Here is a 24,648-nt window from a genome sequence, read left to right as displayed (position 1 = left end):
AAATAATCCTGTAAAGAAATGGGTGCCTCTCCACTTCTAATGCTCCTCCTAACCTTCACACAGCCATTCAGAGAGAGAAAAGGAGTGTGAGTTCAGCCCCTCTTGAGTGGACAGAGGTGAACCCCCAAGATTAAAGAAACAGATCTCTACGAGTACACAGAGTCGAGTCTACTAAATGAGCCTGAAGTTCTTAAACTATTTACCTTTATGTGCATTGGTGTTTTGCCTACATGTATGTCTGTATGAGGATGTCGGATCCTCTTCAACTGGAGTTTACAGACAGTTGTTAACTTCTATGTGAGTGCTGGGAATTGAACCAGAGTCCTCTGGAAGAACAAACAGCCCTCTTAACCACTGAGCCATCTCTCCAGCCCCAAGCATAAAGTTCTTGAGAAAAGAGAATTTGTTTCCCCACCACCAGAGTTGCAGGAGCTATCCAGGGTGCTGGATGCTTTGATCCTGAAGCTTTCTAAACCCCAGGTGAAGCTCTCTCTACATTGTCCTCCTTGGATTCAAGGTCCCCATTATATTAACCATAACCAGACATCATCTTGAAACCATTTCTCCCTTATCCCAGATACGTTATAAGCTAACGCAAGCCTTCATCATGTGTGTCTGATTCAATAATGAGCAACTTCTTCACACAACTCTTACAATGTGAAGTGATTGCATAGTTCAGTGGGGGAGAGATGGGCTAGGTCTCCACAGTGCCCTGTTGCCTTCAGGGATTACAATGAGAGAGGATCAGAGACCTTATAAAATCCTTTCTCTCTTTGTTTGGATTCTGTCTGGACTCCACCCCCACAGTTGCCTGGCAGTGGCCGGGTGTGCTCCTCCCCAAAATTGCCTGGCAACAGCCAGGTGAGCTGGCCCACTGAGGGAGGAGCTGCTCCCCCCCTCCTCTTGCTCTTACCCTCTTGCTTTCTTCCTTTCCCCCTTCCCTTCCCCCACGTGGTCATGGCCAGCCTCTACTTCTCTCCTCTCTCCTCTCTACATTTCTCTGCACTACTACTCTCTTAACTCCCCGCCCCATGCCCTAAATAAACTTTATTCTATACAATACTGTTGTGTGGCTGGTCCCTCAGGGGAAGGGATGCCTCAGCATGGGCCTACTGAGACACCCCCCTCCCCCATACCTCACCACACACTCCATAGAACATATATAAATACCCTTTATCTTTTTATGATCCCAACATGGGTGCCGAGACCAGACTGCAGAACCTCACAAACGCACACCTTAGATAGAACATATTCTTATATTTCTTTATCTTTTTATGATTACACCACCCTTCAAGAGAATACCTAGTAGCTAAAGCTATAATCTGATCAGGTGACTCAGTCTACAGTCACTGTGTAAAAGACACAATTCTAAGCCTGCAAGGATTAATAAGGACAATATTCAGTTTCATCCCTCTAGCTTAAATGGGATCCTTTATTTTGCTTTAAAAAATACATTTAACTGAAGCCATTACTCGATTCCTTAAGTAATCAAGTTTGCGCACTAAGGTTGTGAATGTGTATGCTTTCAAGTCAAACACTTTCCCTCTTCAACCAAAACACTTAGAGAGAAAAATCTGATGTGCACCCCTTCCTGGCTCTCTTCCTAAGTGACAAGGAAAATAGGCAGAGCCTCAACATCCTCAGGACTTTCCACCCACGAGTCAGACCCTTCACTGTCCTTTACATGTGTTTGAGGGCCACTGTGATTTATAAACAGCCGTGAGAGTTCAGGAAAACTTTTTGGTCCCAGTTATCAAGACTCAGATAAGAAAACATGACTGGAAACCTTTTTTGCATTTGCCTAGTATATTCTCTCGTGGAGTTGGAAACAGATAAAGTATATGGAAACACTATCAAGATGGAAAAGAAACCAAGCATTGCTCCTTGACACAGTCTCAGATAAAAAACACAGCCTCGGGGACATCATTATTTAAAACGATGGTAAGTTAACATTGTCGGCTGTTACTTGGGAAACCTCTGTAGTCGATCATGTTCACCTGGATGCCTAGACACCCGCCCTTGCCTCTGTCCGCTTCATTCTCCTGAGTTGTTCTTCAGACTTAATTTGAATCAGTAAAAATTCTCAGAGAGTCTTACTCACTGTTCCAGGGACTGAGTGAAGTTTAGATTCCTGTTAGTCTGCGTCTAGCCCTACCTTCACATCTGTCACCATGCAATTTAATTACTGGTTTGTTTATTCATTTCTGACTCTGTTTTATAAGCTCAGTGGAAATAGGGACCAGTTCTTTCCCTGTCTTCACATCTCCAGGTTAAGTACTGTGCTTTGCCTAGAACAAGTGTCCAGCGAATACATGTCCTTAATAAGCACAGAGACCTTAACCACTATTAGGTCTCATAGTGTCTCTAAAGCTCAGACTTTTTTTTTCTATGCTTCTTTCAGAATTCTCAATAGTTAGCCTGCCTCAGAAACCTTTTACAGGGCCACAGCATAATAAATAAGAAGTTTCTGAAACCAGGTAAAAATTCCTCTTTCTATGGTAAAATTGTACTGGAATCATATTTAGTCTCTAATATAAAACGGAGATGATAGGTATATATTGTGACTCTCAAAAAAGAAGTGAAATTTTAAAAATACATTTGAACTTGAGATAATACTATACTAATAAGATGGTTATTATTTAAGCTTATATTTTCTTCGCTGATTTGGCAAGTGTGTTTTTCTTTTTCTTTTATTGTTTTCTGCTCTGACAGCCTTGAGACTTAAAGTCAAGACTGGGTTTTGGGGGGACTTTATTTAGCATGCTGGCAACAGTATGCAAATATAAAGGAAATCGTGCAAATACATCGTTGCTACTGTTTCTTTCAATCACAACAACTTCATGTTCAGAGCAACAGTTTTTTTCTGTTTCCCTCATTTGGTTTCTTCATCTTTGCCCCAGTAGCACTCTGTCTATATGCCCACTGTACCATGTAAACAAGTTCTCTCTTCTTTTCCAAATGAACTCTAAACATTTTTAGATGTTAAATGTCTCTCATGTTTTTAACTTCCCCTTAGAACATAAGTCAAATACAGATTAAGTGACTGTTAAAATATGAATAATCAAAGATTTAGGTTTCAAAACCACCTATTTAAAAAATCTCCCTTCATAAATAATGGCACTTAGATTATAGATATGCAAATAGGAATTAAATCATGGATCACATTAAGGCCACAGGCCAGATCTGGTCAGTTATCTATAGTTATAGTTATCTGGTTATGTAGCCACTCCCACTTGTTTGCATATTCTGATTCATGACCACTCCCACTATTTTCATTTTGTCCCACATAGCTACTCCTCATTGTTCCTGTTTTTCTGCCTATAGTACTAGATCCAAATGACTGCAGTAGTGGCAGTATGGCCATGCAAGAGCTAAAATGACTGCTATTTTGACCCTTTAAATAAAAATCTTTCTGACCAGTGCTCTCAATATCAAATGTTTGTTGATAACAAAAAAAATCCAGTCCCACTAAATGACTTATCCAATTGCATATCTGAGCATATCAACTAATCTTATCTTGTGTGTGTGTGTGTGTGTGTGTGTGTGTGTGTGTGTGTTTACATGGTGGTGGGACATGTGTGTGGAGATCTAAAGCTGATAGCAAGTATCTTCATCAACCGATTTTCACTTTATTTACTGAGGTAGGAGTCTTCTGTTGAAAGCAGAGTATGCCAATACTAATTGATCTATCTATCCAGCTTGGGTTGGGTACCTATCCCTGGGGCTGGGATTATAGGTGGGGACTGCACCAGCCTGGCTTTTACATGGATTCTAAGAATCCAAACTCTAGCTTTTTTTTTATTTACATTGCAAATGATTTCCCCTTTTCTGGGTCCCCACTCCCCGCAAATCCCATAAGCCCTTTTCCGTCCCCCTATTCTTCCATCTACCCCTTCCCACTTCCCTGTTCTGGAATTCCCCTATACTCTTGCACTGAGTCTTTCCAGAACCAGGGCCCACTCCTCCATTCTTTTTGGACATCATTCAATTTGTGGATTATGTCCTGGGTATTCAAAGTTTCTAGGCTAATATCCACTTATCAGTGAGTGCATACCATGATTGATCTTTTGAGACTGGGTTACCTCACTTAGTATGATGTTCTCCAGCTCCATCCATTTGTCTAAGAATTTCATGAATTCATTGTTTCTAATGGCTGAACAGTACTCCATTGTATAAATATACCACATTCTCCAGCATGCAATAAGGACACATGCTCCACTGTGTTCATAGCAGCCCTATTTGTAGTAGCCAGAAGCTGGAAAGAACCTAGATGTCCTTCAACGGAGGAATGGATACCAAACTCTAGCTTTATTCACTGAGCATTTTCCCTAGAGTCCAAATTCCTGCTTTTAAGGGGCTATATTTTTCCACTGACTTGTGTGTATGTGTGTGTGTGTGTTGGTGTGTGTGTTGGTGTGTGTGTTGGTGTGTGGGTTTGTGTGTGTGTGTGTGTGTGTGTGTGTGTGTGTGTGTGGTGTATCTAAGCATATGATTGGCAAAAGTGATACTTTAGATTGTATGAAATTAAAGGAAAAGTAAATCCACAAATTGAGACATTTGTCAAAACCCTGATAAAGTTTATACTAACCTAAGGCCAGATTTAAATTTTATTTTTCTGAATTAAAATGATATCAGATAATAAAATTAATAGTTCATGTGTGATACAGTCACACAGAGGGATATATACAAAGAGTTGCTATAAAGAATATCATTAATTTTTTTAGGAACACAGACAAAAGAGTCCAAGACTCGCAGCAGAATTCTAAAAGATGTTAAAAGCAATAAGTGTCAAGGAAAATGCTTTTAAAATGGACCACATTGACCTCACAGGCTACTCTATTAAGATATGAACAGCTTTGTAAAATGTTCTTCCAGCTCTAGAGGAAAGATAAATAGTGTGCACCATCCCCCGGTCGTTAGCCCGTATCAGCGCAATGGAGAGCCGAGGCAGAAAGTCCCTGAGAACATCTTCTGGGGTCAGTGTCTATTAATGCAGCAGGTTCTGGTTTTCAACAAGTTCCTTAAGTCGGCATTTCTGTAGAAGGCACTGCAGCCGAAGTATCCTTCATATCTCTACACTAAGCTTTACTTAAGCTCTAAAGGTAAAGAGGAGAGAAGAAAGAAAACTACCCCACTGCTAGGAAAAAAATATATAAATTAAAGAAATCAAAAGTACCATCCAGCCTCTGTCCCTGTCAAGATGGGCTTTAGTGCATACACCTTAGAGGGTAAAAATGTCTGACATTTTCCAGTGGAATTCTATATACTGTGACAGTACTGGTCTTTCTAAAGGAGCATCAGCATGTATCTGGTGGCTTGTCCAAAAAGCTGCACTTATAAACTATATACTGAAAAGGGACCAAGGGCGGCAGGAGAATGAGACGGTACAGCTGGTTCTTTATAACTACACAGCACTGATGGTGTCCCTCACAGGGCACCAGACATTGAGTGTGCTCATGATAGCAAAAGGTCATGTCATCCATTGAGTCAAGAAAGACGTGGAATGCTGGAAAAGAACGATCTGAATCAGAGTCAGTCCTGGGTAAGGATCAGAACAGAATATTTACCTGGACAAGGCCGGGGTAGAGAGAGGATTATGTGCAGACAGTAACACAGCACATCACACAAAGCTTAGCTGAGAAAGAATTAAAAAAGTACGCCTGCCATGCCTGCCTCAAGTCAGAGACATGTCTCTGCACACTAGAGACCCAGCTACCGAGTCTTCCAGTGTTGTTGCTCAAAGCAGTCTCCAGGAAGCCAGTTTGTAGTGGCTGCAGGCAGCTATGGAAGACGACATTTATCTCGCCAGGAGGAAGCAGGAATTAATTCTTAGCCTCAGCATCCCTAGCATTACCCTTCTCCTGGGAGTCTATGTCTTTTCTGAGTTCCCACCAAGGAGAACAGAAAGACTTACTAGATATTCGTGGTTTGTGCCAATAGCTCTGTACAGAGACCTTGTCTTCTTTTCTGTTCTCTGCTGCTTTTAGGGGCATAAATAGAGCAGTTTTTAGACAACACGCTATTACCTTGAATGCTTCTCTTAAAGAAAGCCTTGCAGCCTTCACAGGACCAGACCCCGTAATGGTAGCCCGAGGCATAGTCGTTGCACACAGCACAGTAACGAGTTTCCTTGGCGGGCTCTATGGTCAGGTTTCCCCTCTCATTGCTGCCGGACAGTCTCTCGCGGCCATTCTGGCGTCGATTGTCAGAGTTGGACCTGTGGAGGGGGGAGGAGAAAAACAGCAAATCCATTAGCATTTGAGAAGCAAGCCTTCCTTCCCCTCTCATGAGTATGGGACCTGGGGGGGGTGCAGCAGCCTCACTTTATTCTGACATTTTGAAATAATGATTCATAATATGCACACATCTTCCATTGTCTCTTTCTGACACATGCAGCAAAAGGTGTTTGTCTGATATTAACCTTGAAGAAAAAACAATTGATTTTTTTTTTTACAAACTTGTTTAAGAAATGGACTGTATACTCCAGAACAGATTATACATAAAACAACAAAATGTTAGCAGGTTTCTAACAAACTTCATTTTTTCAGAGATTTATAATTAATTCCGAACCAAGAGAAACAGTTTCATTCCCATTCTTCGCCATACGAGAAGGGTTTTCGGGAAAGAGAGACAAAGCCTACAGCAGCTGGCAGGTTCAGAACACAGACAAAATAATGACCCAGGGAGGCTACACATAAGACGCAATAACAATTCAAATCCTTACGTTATTGTTATCGGGCAACCCTGGGTGATCATTTTTACAACTTGACACGGCAATTTGAAGATGCTTCAACATCTTCAAATGTTCCACCATTCAAGCACATGGAAAGGGGAAGAGCCCCGGAACACAGATGGTTATCCTAACCTTTAAAGCCTTCGTGGAAGGAGCAAATCCCAGGAATGAAACGGAATGTGAAGAGTGAGAAAACTGAGCTCTAGAGGAACCAAGAAAATGGCGGCGGCGGGGGGGAGGGGGGGTTAAAAAGCTTTAAGAACACTTTACAAAAGGAGTTTCCTTTCAATATGTCAAATGGGACAGAGAAATCCAACAAGAGAACTTCTCTTGTGATTTTGGACTTGAGCAAAAGACTTTCAGGAGTGGGAGTGGAGTCACCCAACCCTACCAAAGCCTCATCCTGGAGAATGGGTGGGGCGAGAGTGTGAGGGTAAAAGGGGGGCATTTTTTGTCAACTTATATGAAGATTGAGATAGAGAAAATGAAAGAGTGGCTAAATAAAAAGTCTAAGAAGACTCCCAAATGGGTCTTTGCAATGAAAGAGATTGGCAAAGGCCCCATGCAGACTGAACATGTGAATCCAACTGCATAGCCAAAACCCAGCAGAGTGGAGTTTTCATTCACTAATATAGAGATTTTATTAATTGCATGAGAATTTCATACAATATATATATATTTATTGGATATGTCATTTATGTACATTTCAAATGTTATCCCTTTTCCCAGTTTCCCCTCCAGAAACCCCCTATCCCACCCTCTCTCCCTCTGCTTCTATGAGGGTGCTCCCCCACCCACCCACCCACTCCTGCCTTTCCGTCCTGGCATTCCCCTACACTTGGGTATTGATCCTTTACATATTTTAAGATATATTTTTTTCTTGTGTCTGTGTGCAGTCTATAGATGTGCAGGTACACCTGGAGGGCAGAAGGCATTGGGTTCTCTGGAAGTAGAGCTACAGGTAGATTTTAGCTTTCTGGTGCAGATGCTGGGTTCTCTGAAAGAACATCCAGCGCCTTTAACCACTGAGCCATCTCTCCAGCTCCCCAGGCAATGTATTCTGGTCGTATTCACTCACTGTCTACCATCTCTTCCCAGAGCATATCGAGCCCACCTACCTAACTTGTATACTTTTTTTTTTGTATTAAGTCCATCAAATACAATTGGTATGACTCATGAACTCTTGGATGTGTGGCCATCCTTCTAAGTGGGAGCAATCGTCTTAATTGTCTATGACTGTGAAGGGATACTATGACTTTACAAAAGAAAACACTGATTGGGGCTCATGATTTGAGACAGTTAGTATCCATGACCATCCTGGTAGAGAGGAAGTCAGCTGGCAAGCACAGTACTGGAGCAGTAGCTGAGGGCTTATATCTGATTCTCACGCAGGAGGCAGAAAAAGAGAGGGGGAGGGAGATGAGGAGGGAGGAAAGGGGAAAGGGAGGGAGAGTGAGTGAAGGAGGGGGGAGCAAGAGAGGGAGGGAGGGATAGAGGAAGGGAAGGAAGAAGAAAGGGTGAGAGAAGAGAGAACTAAGTAGAATAGTGTGGGTTTTAAAAACCTCAAAGCCCAGTCAGTTGAACACATCCCCAACAAGACTACAACCCTTCCAACAAGTCCAGACCTCTTAATCCTTCCCAAACAGTTCTACCAACTGGAGAATCAAGCATTCAAACATATGAATCTGTGGGGACCATTCTCATTCAGACGTCTGCAGCCACCTACCAGGGGCCATCCCCTTAAAGGGAGCTGACTCTCCCTTTCTCAGCAACTATAAATTGCCAACAGCTCTTTAGCGAGGGGCGGAACCTCATGCCCTCCTACCTTCCCATGCTTGGATCATGTCGAGCTTGAGTCTGCACATGCTGTCCCATCCACTACGAGTTCTTATGCACCACCTGCTGCCTTTGGCTTTTAACATTGTTCAAGCAAGTCTTCCCAAATGACCCACGGGCCTTAGGGGAGGAGGTGTGATACCAATGTCTCAGTCAGGGCTAAGAACTACACAGTCTCTTATTCTCTGCATACTGACCAATGGTGAGTTTCTGTATTGATTTCCAATAACCATAGACAGACGCTTCTCTGAAGATTGAAAGATACATTAATCTATCACAATAAGCCTTAAGGACTGAATTTAGTACTTTGTCCCTTTAGAAAATAGTAGGAAAGTTACCCACTGTGACAGAATACAGGTTCCTGGCCCTAGTAATGGTGTTTGATATGGTTTTCATCTTGTCAATCAGGCCTTAAATTCAATGAGAAAGTGGGTTTTTTGCTCCAGGGACTTTTGTGCCACTACTGTGCCAATGATCTTCTTACAAGGTTTATACTGGTTGTTGTTCTCGAGGTTTACAGCTGGAGAAGACAAGTGACTATTTTTCCACTCCAGCAGCTTGCATAGCAACTTCCAGCACTAAGAGAGATAGCCAGTAGGGATGGAGAACCTAAGCCAGTACCAGCTTGATCTTACCATATTCTATGATTCAAGGACTCACATGTGTGGTGTGCCCAGCAATAGCGTTTAATGTCTACTTCTGGCCACTGGTGAATGCCAATAGCAGGTATTATGTGAGTATCTACAAGCCCTCGTGGCCAACACCTCCAAAAGAAAGAGCTAGTTCATGGCACTGGGCTTTGTAATAATATATTTAAATGAATAAAAACAATGTTCAGAGATGGTTGTGAAGAGGTTGACAGATAGCATAAGTGGAAACGTTCATGTGAGACTTTCAAAGCCAACTAAGCTCCCAGGACTTCTTGGTTAAGGAAGCTCCTGTTTCCCACTTCAAGTCCCCACCATGTCCCACACAGCAAAGCCACGTGAACTCACTGGCCCAAGCTTTCCTCTCGGCTCTGATTTCATAACCCTTCCCTGCTCTTCCCCCTCATTAATATTGTATACAATATTTTAATGGTTCATAAACGACATCGGCCATAAAACTCACAAAACATTGGCTCCTTGGTTTGAGTCCATCTTCTTTTTGAGGCCAACTTTTTCCACTCTAAATAACTTAGCTCTGAGGTTGGCAGCCTCAGATAGGATTTCTTTACTTTTTAGTGATCCTTAGAGAGCATTGGTTCAACACTTCCAGTTCTTGTTCCTATTCTGTTACCCATCTCTTTCCATTTCGCCGGCGTATTGTTGAGCTCCCCTATCAACCGCAGATCTTTTTACTGTTTGTTTATTAATGTCTTATGGATGATTCAAGCCTGTAGGAAGAAGCTGCAATTATTTAAATTTAGACGCTCATCATGCCTTGTGTGATGGGAGTAGACAGGGAACAGGTATGAAGTAGACAAACACAGAATGTGCTTGTTTTTATTGTTAAATGTGTGTGTGTGTGTTAGTATGTGCATGTGTACATGCACACACGGATAAAGGTACCTATGGAAGCCAGAGGCATCATATTCCCCCAGAACTGGAGTTACGGGCTTTTGTGAGCTGTCCACTGTGAGTGCTGGGTACCAAAATCCAGTCCTCTGCAAGATCAGTATATAATTTTAACTGAGTCTCATACCATATTAATTGTTATAGACAGTAGGCTTGCAATACAGGTTGGTTGAATGAAAAACTGAATAAATGACATACACAGGGAAGATATCTAATGTATCAAATATTCTTCCAACCATCTATATATAATAAAATAGGGCTGGAATATATGTTAAAATAGTATTTGGAATACACAGGTTTTTGTTTTTTCTTGTTTTTTTTTTTTTTTACAAGTAGCTGAAAAAGAAACCTAGAGTCTAGAAATATGGGGGAAATTGAGAAAAAGTTAACATGTTGCAAATTCATAAAAATATAGTCAATAATTTATTCCATCATTAACTACAATAAGCTATGCAAAACTCTCATAGAAAATTAAACTTTATCAAAAGTAAAACACGGAATTGCAGACCACACGTGGCCCCACCTGAAGCTGAGAGACACGGAAACAAGAGCTGGCATAGCATCGCTCCTCAACTGAAGAAAACTGACTGGCACTACTCTAAACCGAGATCCCTCCTAGTGTGGTGATCTTTGAGTATGGGCTGAATATCAAAAACAAAAGACAAAAAAAAAATCACGCAGGTCCTTCCTCCACTAAATTGTCATGCGGTAAAAAGAATTACCTCCATGGTGATTATCTTTCGCCGTCTATGATATAAGTGGTGTGCAGACCATGATTCTGGGCTGCCTGCATTATCAGGAGGTTTCCTGTCAATGACACTCAGATCATTTTAAGGAGGCCAGGGCCTACACAGGGAGTTTGATAATTGATACCACAGTGACGCTCATGGATGGCTGAGTGGATCCGGACCTGTGGCTGTCACATACCTCCAGACCACCATCACCATGCCAGGAGGAGATTGGGTCACAGCCACAGCGGCACAATCATCACCATGGACATAGCACCAGCAAGAGCCAAGGCCATCACAACCAGGGTTTGAGTTTTGCCAGAGTAGTTCAGCGAACAGGTATGGGTGCTGAGGCGAAAGTAAGAAGAGTCTTGAGGATTCCCTACCCAGCAGTAAAAAGGAAGTAGCAATTGCTCGAGGTGGACACTGACCAGCCAAACTGAAGAAAAGGGGCGTGTTCAGAGGGAGGAGGTACCTGCAAACTGCCTAGGCCTGTGAACAAGCCCTTAAGGTTGCAGTTTTGGGGAGTCTCGCCCATTTGGGGTGGGCTTTCTGATAATGCAGCTGCTTTTAAGTTACCCCAGCTCCTGTTTGTTGCACCAATTAAAAAAAAAAAAAGAACTCATTGGTTCACTAAATTAGACAGTGATGTAATCGTAACTTAGATCTATTGGTGGCTTTCTTGCTGGGGTGAATAGACCTATTTGGGTGTTAGCTCTCCTCAGGAAATCTGTCACAACAGGAAGAACACAAAGGAAGATGCTTTGTACACCAGATTCAGGAAGTAGTGTGAGGGGCCAGAGACAGAGAGACTGGAATTTGCACCACAGGAGACAGGGGAATGAAGTAGTAAGTGGCCAGGCTTGGTGGAGTTCCAATTCAGGAAGTAACAATGGAGCCAGTTGTAGCCATTATAGACACCATCTGTCCCCACCTCAGGTGAGCTGATTGCAATTACCAAGGGAATGGGAAGAAAACAAGGACAGGGAAAAGATGAGAGGTTCAGGGGACTAATCCAACATGTCCACCCTACCACAGACCAAGGCAACCGCCCTCCTGCAGGTAGAGACATCACAGGACTAGGACAGTGTTTCAAAGCCTCCTGATGGAGGAGAGTGATGAATACTCAAGCCCAGGGTAGCCCAGTAAGATGGTGTGTACAGAGCTACAGCCGATGCTTCTGTGGAGGCTCTTCTCATGGCCAAAGGCAGCCTAGAGATGGGATGTGAAACTCAGGATGGGACAGAAGGGCGGTAGCACTCTCTCGTCGTGGTACCACTGAGTCACCCGGAAACCAAGAGGATGAATTGATAAAAGGAGGCTACCCAATGGCTGAGAATCCATCTCACCTGAGGCTGCATGGGGCAGGGAGGAGCACAGAGCCAACAACCATCTGTGTCAACATCCATTCACCGTGGGCCAGCAAGAAGGAATGCGGAAGCAATTCCAATCCCAGTAACAGGCAACAGGCCGAAGATGACAGCCAATGACCTATGGGCTTGCTTTGAGCCTGTTAGCCATATAACTGCCATCTGCATCATCTATGCAACACATAGTCTGCTTTATTTTCATCTAGAGACATGTCTTTGGGGTGATAATAAGTACACTCATTTCTTCTTCTTTTTTAAGATTTATTATTTATTATATGTAAGTACACTGTAGCTGTCTTCAGACACTCCAGAAGAGGAGTCAGATCTTGTTACAGATGGTTGTGAGCCACCATGTGGTTTCTGGGATTTGAACTCAGGACCTTCAGAAGAGCAGTCAGTGCTCTTAACCACTGAGCCATTTCTCCAGCCCCAGCACACTCATTTCTTAGACCTAGTCTTTCTCTGATTCTAAATTGTTCATAACTTGGTCCAGTTGAATCGTCAAAGAACTTCATTTTTTGATGTGAAATCAAAGTTTACAACCTGGTTTCTTTCTCTCTTCATTTTTCAAAACAAAGTCAGCAAACCTCAAGCACTTATTAATGAATGTCTAACATGTTTAGGGAAGAGAGAACAAAACAACAACAACAAAAGCAACAACAACAACAGGTAGCCTGGGGAACTTAGGAAGGGGTTCTGCTACCATATAGTCCAAAGAACAACCGCTGTGCATTTTTAGTTTGGTTTTTATGATTTTGTGGGCTTCAATTAAATACACACAAGAAAATGTACTGCATTAAGCAACTCCAGCATGAAGTATATTCATGTTGGGGCACAGTCTTTAGAATTGTTTCATCTCATAGAACTGAGCCACACGCACTGAATAATAATTCCCTACTTTGTCCTTCCCCATCTACACTCAGGTATCCTTCTACACTCTGGTTCAATGGATGCCGTGGCTCTCGCAGCTGGGTCAAATGGGATGATACAGTACCTGACTGGGTTTCATCTGGCATGCTGTATGTAGCCTAGTGTCCTTCAGATCCATTCATGAGGATACGTGTGGTAGCATGTGTTAAGTTTTTTCTTACTCTTTTTCTCAAAACAGGGTCTCACTATGTAGGTCTGGCTGTCCTGGAACTTACTATGTAGACCAGGTTGGCCCCACACTCACAGGGGCCCACCTTCCTCTCCCTTCTGATTGCTGGGATTAAAGGCACGAGCCACTATTCCTGGCTACCATTTTTTTTTTGGTTGTTGCTGTTGTTTGTTTGGGGGATAGGTTCCAGTTGTGTATCCCAGAATGACCTTGAACTCACTATGTAGCCCAAGCTGACCTCAAACACATGGTCCTACATCCTCAGCCTCTGTATTACACGTGTGCACTACTGTGCTAGGCTAGAATTTCCTTCCCTTTTCAGACTTAACAATATACCAAAGCAATACTTATCATATTTTAACACTTATACCTATGTTAATATATTTATATATTATAAACATTTATATATGTATAATGTATTTATATATGTATTATGTATGTCATTTCTATCTTTGAGTTATTATGAATAATGTTGTATGAACATGGCTATACAAATATTTCTTCAAAACCCACATTTTAATTCTTTCAAATACTCATAAACAGAATTCCTAGAACGTAAGACTATTCTAATTTTATGTTAGAGCATAGCTGTTGGTATAGGTGTAAGTGCACATGTATGCATATGCATGCAGGAGTGGGAATCAAAGGTCAGCCTCTGGAACTGTCTCTTAGGAACCACCCATCTTGCCTTTTGAGACATAGTTGCTCACTGAGACTTGGGAGTTGCCCATTAGGATAGGTTGAGTGGCAGGAAAGTCCCAGGGACCTCCTACCTGTCTGTACCTCCTCAGCACTGGGATTACAAACACATGACACGGTGTTTGGGTTTACATTAGTGGAAAGTATTGAACTCCGGTCCCTGTGCTTGCTCAACAAGCACTTTGCTCTTTCCCTAGTCCTATATTTATAGAGTATTAAGTATCTGCCATGCGTTTTCCCATAATAACTCCACCATCTTACAATGCCATTGAGCACAAACATTTTCCTTTTCTTGTCTCTAGCTGACTCCTTTTAGTGGTGGTTTTCTTGTCCCTCTTGTTCTTAGCAGACATCCCAGTGGCTGTGAGGGGGAAACTATAGTACTTTTAAGGTTTTATTTGGCACAAATCCCTCTCCTGCAGCCATTCTTAATGTTCAGAGCCTTGAAATAGCTTCTTCTTGTTCTAAACATCAGAGGTTTGCCTGGACTTGGCCTCTTCTGCTAAGAGCTACATTATTCTTTCTGTTGGATGCATTCCATCTCTCTTGCAGTGCCTCAGCTCAAATACTGACTCAGCAAACACCGATAGTAAGAAAATGGATCAATAAGTGGATCTGTAGTACAACAATTTTCACAATATAAATGGAGTATGTAAAAATCTGTGTCTAAGGTATCAGTATCAAACATGAAAATTCTGGAGGGCTACAAGAAAGACATGCTCTCAGCAATGTGTTTCTATCAGTATCAAACATGAAAATTCTGGAGGGCTACAAGAAAGACATGCTCTCAGCAATGTGTTTCTCATTAGATATAACATTGAAATGACTCCAGAATACCAAAAACTCAACTGTGAACATGGCTCCAAAAGAAGAAGGCACGCCGGAGAAGGGAGGGGATGTTCAATCTCCATTATGCAATGTGTCACCCAAGATGGAGATCGTGTAAATAACATTAGCAATCACACTAACTGGGCCCATCCTTGTCCGAGAAAGATGTCATAAAACCTCAACTAGATCAGGGGAAACAACAGAGGAGTTTCTCATGGGTTGCAAATCCCTACAGCATCTCGCAGTGCTATTCAAGTTAGTCAAGGGTAAAATCAGTAAGGCACAATGGTCATCATAAAACTGTGTCCCCAGAGTGCAGAAATTGGCTTGATCATCTGTAATGCAAAGCAGCGGAATCTAAATCTATATCTGGGATCAGAACTGATCACAATGTTGGATCATTAACAGGCATTGATGTCTGGGAAAAGATCTGATAAAAATGGCGTTAGTTAGCATAAGTCTACAGTCAACCTGACCACAATGGTGTGACCTGGGAAAGTCTATACCTTAGCCCGACCTGATCATATTAATGGATCATAGTAATATGTCTACAACAGACTTGATCACAACAGTAGATGTACTGGCTAATTTTATGTCAACTTGGCACAAGCCAACAGAGTCATTTTGGAAGAGGGAACCTCAGTTGCAGAAATGTCCCCACCTGACTGGCCTGTGGGCAAGACTGTGTTCCATTTTCTTGATTGATGATTGATGTGAGAAGGTTCAGCCCTTTGTGAATGGTGTCACCCCTGGCTGGTGGTCTTGGGTTCCATAAGAAATCAAGCTAAGCAAGCCATGAGGTGCAAGCCAATAAGCAGCACCCCTCCATGGCCTCTGCATCAGCTCCTGCTTCCAGGTTCCTGTCCTGTTTGAGTTCCTGTTTATGACTGTGGTGCTTTATCACAGAATAGAAACACTAAGATCACCGGGCTGAGTTCACACATCAGCTCAGGTCCGATCACAATGGCAAGAGAAGTCCATATCTAGGCTCAGACTGGATCATGGTTGGAGATCACGGACAGAAGTCCACATTTTGAGTCAGAATCAGACTATAAGGAGTTAACATGAGCATGGCATTATCTGAGTACTTATGGCTAGATCCAGCCCAACAGATAAGTCTTGTGATAGCTCCGAGTCCCATCTCTTTCTGCTGATCGTTACCCAGCCTTGGTCTGTGTACCTGTCACACAGATCTGGCATTGTCAGCTCATAATTCCATGGTAGGAAGTGTGTCGGGTATGCAGCCATCCATCTTTCTATAACTCCCTCAGCTTCAGAGTCCCCGTCCTGTATGTTCATAGAACCAAAATCAATTGTTCTTACCATCTCCATGTTCAGGAGATCTTTAGGTTCCATCTTTCTGGATGTAAGCCTCACAAACTCTAACCAGTTTGACCCTTTATTGCAATTAAAAGATAAATCAATTGTTTAGTAAAATTGCTTTAAAAACCTTTTTTCTTATAATAGCCTTTCTCACTAAATAATACAGAAATCTTTAAGGCATTGTTATTATAAAGTGTGCGACAATGAGAGAAGATAATAGTGGTAGTGAAGATGGAAGAAAGCAAGAAAGAGGTCAAAGAAGAAGGAAAAGAAAAGGAAGACGAGGAAGAAGGGTAAGAGGAGAAGAAACAACATCAGTCACCTACAGAAACTGGAAACCCGCCTGTCTCAATTTGGTTGCACTTGTATTACATCAATTGATTTCTAAGTATTTTCAAGAGGTCATCCCACTGACAATATGATATAGTCTCTGTACTAAAAAGAAAATCTAGAAACATTTATATAAAGTCCAGAAAAAGCCGGGTGGTGGTGGCACACGCCTGTAATCCCAGCACTCTGAGAGGCAGAGTCAGGTGGATTTCTGAGTTCGAGGCCAGCCTGGTCTACAGAGTGAGTTCCAGAACAGCCAGGATTATACAGAGAAACCCTGTCTCGAAAAAACCAAATCCAAAAAACCAAAATAAATAAATAAATAAATAAATAAATAAATAAATAAATATATAAAGTCCAGAAAACAGACACTTTGAATCAAGAAAAGTATTGCATAATAAAAAAATTTAATTGAAAAGACTTTCATTAATCCAAAGAAAAGTTTGAAGCTCAGTGTAAACAAAAATAAATTATAGTACCAACTATTCAAAATCCTTATTAGTACTCTGCTAACCCAGCCTTTTTATTACTTTATTTAATGCAGAAGGTCTTAGACTCTAGAAGGGATTTTCTTTTACCAAAGAACCAACAAGTATCCACTCTTTAGAAAATAGTTTAATTGAATGTTATTAAAATAACTTCATATTTTCTTATCAGAGTCATTAGCCCATGCTACATACACTCACAATTCCCTCCACTTTCTCGGCATAGTGTTCATCACAGTTTCCAGTCCTATAGGTAGATAACAACTGTAATATACAGTAGTGTAGTAATAAATGTAAATATGCATTCCTCTCATAATCAGTAAACTCCAACATGACATATATCATGTCTTATTTCGTGTATTTTAAGTAACACAGCAGGTTCTCAATAGATGCTTACTAAATACCCCTCCTATATTTAAAACCCCCTGTCAAATTTAATAAACTCTTTTTTCAAAATACTCTGACTTTCCTATTTCTTGTTTTTGTTCATGTCTCAGCAATCAGTAATAACGTTTGAATTGTAATTAATGACCATTTACCTCCCAAATTCTCCCTGCCAGCTACTTCACACGGAATTGTCGCAATATTTCCTGTACTATGTAGGTATGGATTGCTACCTTTAAGGATGTCATGGATCAGCTTTAGAATGATTAAAATTCTAAAAGTGTCTGGAACACGCATATACAAAAAACTCTCAAATTTCTGCCTACGTTCTTAGAACTGTTAGAAACCAAGGAAAGGCCAAGTTTTTTTTTTTTTTAAAAAAATAATCATTAAAATCATTGGCAGAATTCATCCCAATTCCTTATTTTTCTGCTCTAGCCAGCACTGCTCTCTGTTGTTCTTAAGATTTTGTCACATCCACCTGTGACCTAGCTCACCTTATGTCGCATGCGTTCATCTCATCGTCCCCCAGGAAGCTAAGCTTGAGTGTCACGTCATCCCTGAGACCTTTCCTAAGCACTGGAGATCACACTGTCTCCTCAATTGGATTCTTATATCCCTGACTGCCCTCACCAGAGCTCTTCACACCTACCTTGAGAGCTTCCCCTCCTCGACCAACCCACCCCACCATGCTTGGTGATTTGTTCTTCCCTTCAAAATGGCGGGACTCAGGGCTCTTCCTTCAAGGCTTTGCCATTCTTGGTCAACATATGGTCTTCCTAGGAACTCGGGTGTGTGTGGTCCTGCCCATTGCCCTCACGTGCCTTCCTCTAGGCCTCAGACCGATGGGATAATTGCTCATTCTGTCTACTCTTCATTCTGCCTTGAATGACCCAAAGACCTCTAGAATAATGACAAAGTGGAACCCTGGGGCTTCTTCATAGAGCCAGCTTCTCCTCCTGCCGTCCGTGTGATCCTACAATCTGCTACAGATCTGAAACCTATTGTTTCCTCTACCTGGACCTTCTCGCTCCTGGGTAATTCTGAGGTACCATCCTTTCTGGGCTCAAGTCTGTTTCCCTTCAAAGATCTCAAGAGCCAATGGCCCCCTTTTCACAGACCTTAAGGCTTCGTCTATATCTCAGGATTTTACCCTTCCTTATTCAGACATTCAGTGGGTTCCTCCCACCAGACTGTAAGAAAAGGTCTTTGTCAAGATGTGAAAGTACTGGTGTAATCTGTCCCCTGCCTGCCTCAGACAGCACCCCCCCCACCCCACCCCACTCACCCAGCTTCAGATGCTAGCACACTGATGCAGCTAGACCATCATTTCCAATTTCACATGCCCACTCTACTCTGCTACCTATTCCCTGCTCTGTGGGTCAGCACCCACCGCCTTCCCACAGACACTTTCCCAGCCCCTCCACACCCGATTCCCTCCTACCTTCTAGGCTCTTACTGGTTTGTCTTCTTGACAGAACATTCAACTTCCCCACATCCAATCTGATCTAAGCCTGTTTATTTTATCAGCTGTTTTTCCCCTTGAAATGTGAACATCATGTCTCCCAGTACTTCAGGAAGAGAGTTACACAGAGAAACACGTGTTAAACAACCAAATGTGTAAATGGGTCATGACTTTGATGAGCCCATTCTTGGTGGGTTTATTGATTATGTGTTTGATGGCATAGCCATTACCTTCATGGTGACGGATACCATTGTTACTTTACTTGTCGCAGAACCAGAGCTTAACTTTCGTGTGTGACACACAGTTGGATGACTAATGAAGATTTGCAGCTTGAATGAATGCAGCTCACAGTGATTATCCTCTCGTACCTCCCCAGTTCCTCGTCTACTGCACTCCTATCTCACACATCCGTCCTGCACAGTGTGGTGAAAGTGAAATTTCTACCATGGAAAACAGACCCCAATCCATCTTCACTCCTGTGCCCTTGTCAACTAATAGAGGACTTCTTAAACTCATGGGTAGGTAGATCTCAGGAAATTACTCTTCTATACAAGTATAAATTTTTCCTATGATCTTGGTTGTTCACATTCCTACTGAAGTCCATGGGGATGACAATATTATTCTGACCACAGCTGCTTCTGAAGCAAGGTAACCCAGTCACAGAGATGGGACCCCAACGCCAGTCATGCAGTCAGTGAACGCTGGAGTTAAGGACCAAGGCAGTCTGAACCCAGAGGCCCAGGATCCTTCACAAACCACCGTTCTTGGGAACTCCACCCAAAGGCATTGCAAGCCAAAGGCAAAGATTGCACATCTGGAAACAAGGTCACTGCCTCGGAGCTCATCCACAAACTCATAAATCCCATCAGTAATTGCCTGTAATTATTTGTTACAAGGCCAATAATATGTTCTGAGAGGAAAATGTTAATTTAATTTCCAGAGCAAAGGTTGAAAACTCTATTGAGTTCCATGAAAATGGAGTTAGGGGCCTGAGATGGATTTGTGCATGTCTCAATGTTTCCTAAAATGGGATTTTTAAAATTATACCATATTATTTTGTGGTTTTTGAGACGCGGGTTTTTTCAATGTAACCCTGGATCACCTGGTACTCTGTATATAGCCAAGGCTGGTCTTAAATGTGTGGCAATCCTCCTGCCTCAGCCTCCTATGTGTTCAAATAACATGTATACCCCACTTCACCCAGTTTGGAAAATAGCTATTTTAACTTACAAGCACATAGAAAATGGTGTGTCATTAATGCTCACAGGTAAGAGTTCTAAAAGTCTTTATGCACAAGGCAAATTAGCATTCTCCATTCAAAAGTAAGGCTCTCTATGAAATGTCAAGAGGTTTTTCCACTCACTTAAGAAAAATGTCTTCACCCCAAAATACAAGCAAGTGGTGATTTGCCACACTAATGGGAAACAAGAGTTGCCTGGTCTCAAGTTCCCTGAAAAATCCCATTTGCTCAATAGCTTTTTATCTTTTGTCACTTATTAATGTGTAACCAAATGACCCAATTTGAGTTTCATCACCTGCCCTTTCTCACTCACACCAATCTGTTACAAGCGCTAATGAATGGCGAGGTCCCAAAGCCCAAAGAGGCAAGAATCAGGCTGTGCAGGGGGCACAAAGGGGGTCAGGTAACAGGGAGAGCACGGCAGTTTGGCTCTGCATCTTCCTTTTCAAAGAGTAAAAGTCTGATTTCCAGTCTCATTTCCACAGGTAATGTGATATATGTTAGAGGAATAAATTTGTGTGTGTGCTGAATCATTAAGAAATCCACTCACCTATTGACAGCACAGAGGGAAAAGCTGTGGATGACCAGCCAGGATTAGACAGATATAGAAAGTAGAGGGAAAGGGGGAGGGGACAGGAAAGGTAGAGACTCGGAGAGACAGAGGGAGCGGCATCTTCCTTGGGAAGCAGCTCACGGAATGCTGAAGGCCTGGGTTCCTAGGTAAATGCACACATAGACAGAGTCCTCAAGTATCTGTACTTAGACACACACCACCCATGACCCAAACAGCCCCTTTTAATCACTGGCCTCCTGCCTGCTTTGGAGAGGGAACTGTAAATCATTTTATTTATAATCCCGTCGAGGAGAGAGAATCAATATGTCATCACATAAAAGTTCACACAAGCATGTCCAGAATTGCAAATGGGGATTTTTGCTTCTAAAAAGAAAAGAAAAAAATCATTCGGGGAACCTGATGTCATCAGAGAGTCTGTGGGTGCACGTGTGACCAACTTCGGCATGGGTGAGGAGGGCGACAGACTGGGATGACCAAGTTCTAGTCCGAGCTGTCGAGGTCTAGACAGAAACCTATCCAAGAACAGCTGTACGGCATAAGTGAACCTCCCTAAACCTCATTTTATCTTTAAAATGAGATGTTACAACTGTGTTTCCTAAATGCCTTCTGGCACCACATGCGTGTGACTGAGTAGCTCTCCCATGGCTCTGACCAGCAGGAACAGCTGCAGCCAGCTAGAATTTATTCACTGAGCCCCAGGAGGGTCCAGCCCATTTCTCAGAATTCTTTCCTAAGTGCACAAGAGAGGTTCTGGAGGAGAGGAAAATGTCACAGTTACATCTTCTCCTGACTCCTCCAAACCGGGAAGGCACCGCCACCCTGGCCCACACAGGTGACTGTCAGGAAGAACCATTCCGTTAGCGACCGATAGGACTGACTCTGACACGGGTCACTTTAGCAACAGGAGGCGAGAAAGGGAAACTGAACCTAAAGGGAAGGATGATATGAGGAGGGAAGGAACAGATCCCGGACACATGGTTAGTAACTTCTAAAGACTCAGAGAGGGGGGTTCAGAAAACCCTGCTAAATTGGTGTGACCTACCAAGCTCTGTTTTTATAGTTTTCTCTTGCATGTAGGGATTTTGGGGAGGCCATGAGGCCCTTGTCAGGTCACATTTACTATCTAACCTCTCAAGATACCTTGTATTGTTTAAAGGACTGTTACAGAACATGCACTATAACTGAGAGGAATCCCAATGAAATACATTCAACAGACTGACCGGCTGCCTCCTATATAGGATCCCATATGAATGTGAAACCCTGTGCATCGCCAGGTAGTGGGAGTGAGGGGAGCTGCGGGCAGAGCGCCATCGAGTCTGGACGCCTGACTGACATGCTTCCTGGTGGAAGAGCCCAGGCATGCAGCGTGAGAAACCGGCAGTTAGCTGCGGCAGGACTGTGACGGGTGCAACCAGAAGGCAAAAGAGACACTTGGGACATGAACTTGGGAAAAAGATTGAGATGTCCTTTAAAAACACGTTGTCTTTCCTACGTTGTAGAGTTAATAATCACAAGTCCACACAGCAGCCCGAACTTCACTCACGATGACATCTACAGAGTATGCCGTGTGTGCGCCTGTGTCTGCAGGTGACACCATCTATCTGTAAACAGTTCCTGGTTACACTGGAGTGCCTCTCTACGTCTTCTGAGAATCAAGCAGGGTTGTTATTGTTATTGTTGAGCCAACAGGGAAACATTATTATTTTCCCCCACTTTGGACTTGATTTTGGTAGAGACACTGGGAAAAATCAAGGAAGCGTAACTTTCAATGTTTCGTCTTCACTTCCACACCTAAGAGAACCCCTGTGCCTACCTCCAGGGGCCAGAGTATCTGGTCCATGATTATGTAAAGACTGGGCCTTGCCTCAGTGAGATATCTGAGCTATGGAGGAATCTCTTGGTCATTCTGTGTCATACCTCATCCATAATTTTTCTCCACAACCCTGTGTGTGTGTGTGTGTGTGTGTGTGTATGTGTGTGTCTGTGGGTGGGTGTCCTCTTCCAGCCAGTCTTGATGATTTAGACAGGGCTGTAGTTCCTGAGTTACACTTATTGTGGGTTTGTTACCTCAGGTCTTCTTTTCTTCAAATCCCCACCCTAAACGATTTCGAGCCTACAAAAACCTTCCCTTCTTTTGCTTTGCTTCACCCGGTTACCCTTCTGGTTTTCCTTAGCTTTTCTCTTTGCAGGGCCTAGAACAGTGCCTAGCATACAGGACCTAATCATCAATACCTGCTGAATTCTCTATGTGAGTGAATACAGAGAGTTAGCTACCCACTAGAGCTAGCTGGAGACTTGGCAATGTCAAATGGGTGTAGTGGGGGCATGTCACACAGGTTCTGTTGGTCACTGTAAGTCAGCCTGCTGACAGTGACTTCACTTGCTATTCAACAAGTAAGAGGGAGGACCCTGTGGAGTGTCAAGGGAGTCAACAAACTTAATAAAACAGGGAAAGGTTTTTGTTATCTTGAACAGCAGTAGATAAAGCTAGCCCCCTACTTTGGGAACATCAATGTTGATGGCCACCATTCTGCCCCCAGCAAGGATTGTCACAACCTAACCAGTAAACACTGCCTTTCTAGACAGCATCTTCTGATGGGTTTGCCCACACGATGGTACCAGAAGCATCATGAAGCCTCCTAGTGTAAGAGCATGGTTCCTACTCTCCACTTCTATTCTGTCCTGCCTTGCTCAGAGGACAATTGCCATTAAGTTTGTGTCCTTCTTTCTCTTACACATGACAACCATTGCAAACTTGTAACTGAGTCAGAGATTCTCTTGACTGTCTGATAAGTTTGTTCTGCAAGCTATAAAATGTTACAAAGCCAAGAGACAAGCCCAACGAGAGATCTAGAATTTCATCTTCTCCCTCCGCATATTTTCTTTGGATTTCATTATCTTCCGCAATCCCAGTGTTTTCTTCAAATGCAGCTCACACTTGGGACCAGTTATTCACCTGTGAGCCACTGGGCTGCGCAGCTATGGGCTGAGGCCACCTGTTTTCTGAGCACCTGGAAATCACGGTAGCACACCTCCAGCCTTGAGCCAACTCTCTTTCCCAGAAACGCCTTGGAATGTGTTTCCGGGAACCCTTTCACATCCTTGCATCAGAGCAGAGTCAAAGAAGCTATCTCACAGAGAGTTCCTTTTCTCTGTGTTTTTATCAAACAGATTTCAGAGAACCGACCATAGAAAGCCACACGAGGATAGTTACTGGGTCTGAAGCCCAGTGATTGTTCCTTTGGCTGTGAGCATGATTTGCCTACCAACCCCACTGTGCATGGGGGCTCTCCTACACTTCCATGCCCGTTCGCCCACATGCAGCCTTCCAAACAGCAAGTTCCCTCTCAAGCCACGGGCAAGCTCATGTTGTTCAACCACAGGCCAACCAACCCAAAGGGTTACAAACCAGACAGACAGGTGGGGGCTGGGAGTGCGAGGCTCATCAGTGCCCCATGGAGAGGAATGTGTGCTCCTTTCCCGTGAGAGGTTGTTATTTGGGCAGGGGGAGAGGGTAGTTAGAGATTTGCTTTCTGAGATGCTATTTTATGAAATCTAATAACTAGGCAAAAAAAATTTAAGAGAATCGCTCTGTGACAACTGAAAGAAATGTTTCTCTCGTGCTCAGTGGCATTCACAGTTCTTTCAGCAAATATTGTAAGATTTTCCTTATACTTTACTTACTTTTATAAGTATCAAAATAACATACTAATCAGCATTTATCATTACCTGAAGACCGACAAAGCCCATGCTTGATGTGGGTCTGAATTCACTCTCACGGTCAATAAGGGCAAAAATGAGTTGGAAATTCTGTATCAATATGCCTTGAAAAATGTCCCCCATAGACTCAACAAATAATTTTTCCATAAACTGTCCCATGGCGCATAGTTTGCAAGTTCCTCATCTCTTATCTGAAATTACAACTTGCATTTTATCTGGAAGCCCAGAGGATGACAGTTTTAAGGAAGGCAATAAAGATGGGTGGATCCTGCTGCAGT

General features: G+C 42.8%; 1 protein-coding gene across 1 annotated transcript in view; it reads right to left on the bottom strand.

Annotated features, from left to right (window-relative positions):
- Positions 1–24,648, bottom strand: part of Esr1 (estrogen receptor 1) — a 347,754-nt gene that overhangs the window by 202,577 nt on the left and 120,529 nt on the right. The window contains exon 3 of the mRNA XM_052169737.1: positions 6,027–6,217. Coding sequence (XP_052025697.1) covers positions 6,027–6,217 — 191 coding nt within the window. The remainder of the gene's footprint in view (positions 1–6,026; positions 6,218–24,648) is intronic.

This window comes from Apodemus sylvaticus, chromosome 23 (assembly GCF_947179515.1).
Source record: "Apodemus sylvaticus chromosome 23, mApoSyl1.1, whole genome shotgun sequence".
NCBI classification, from domain to species: Eukaryota; Metazoa; Chordata; class Mammalia; order Rodentia; family Muridae; genus Apodemus; species Apodemus sylvaticus.
Note: the sequence above shows the minus strand (reverse complement) of the source record. Positions and strands in the feature narration are given on the sequence as shown.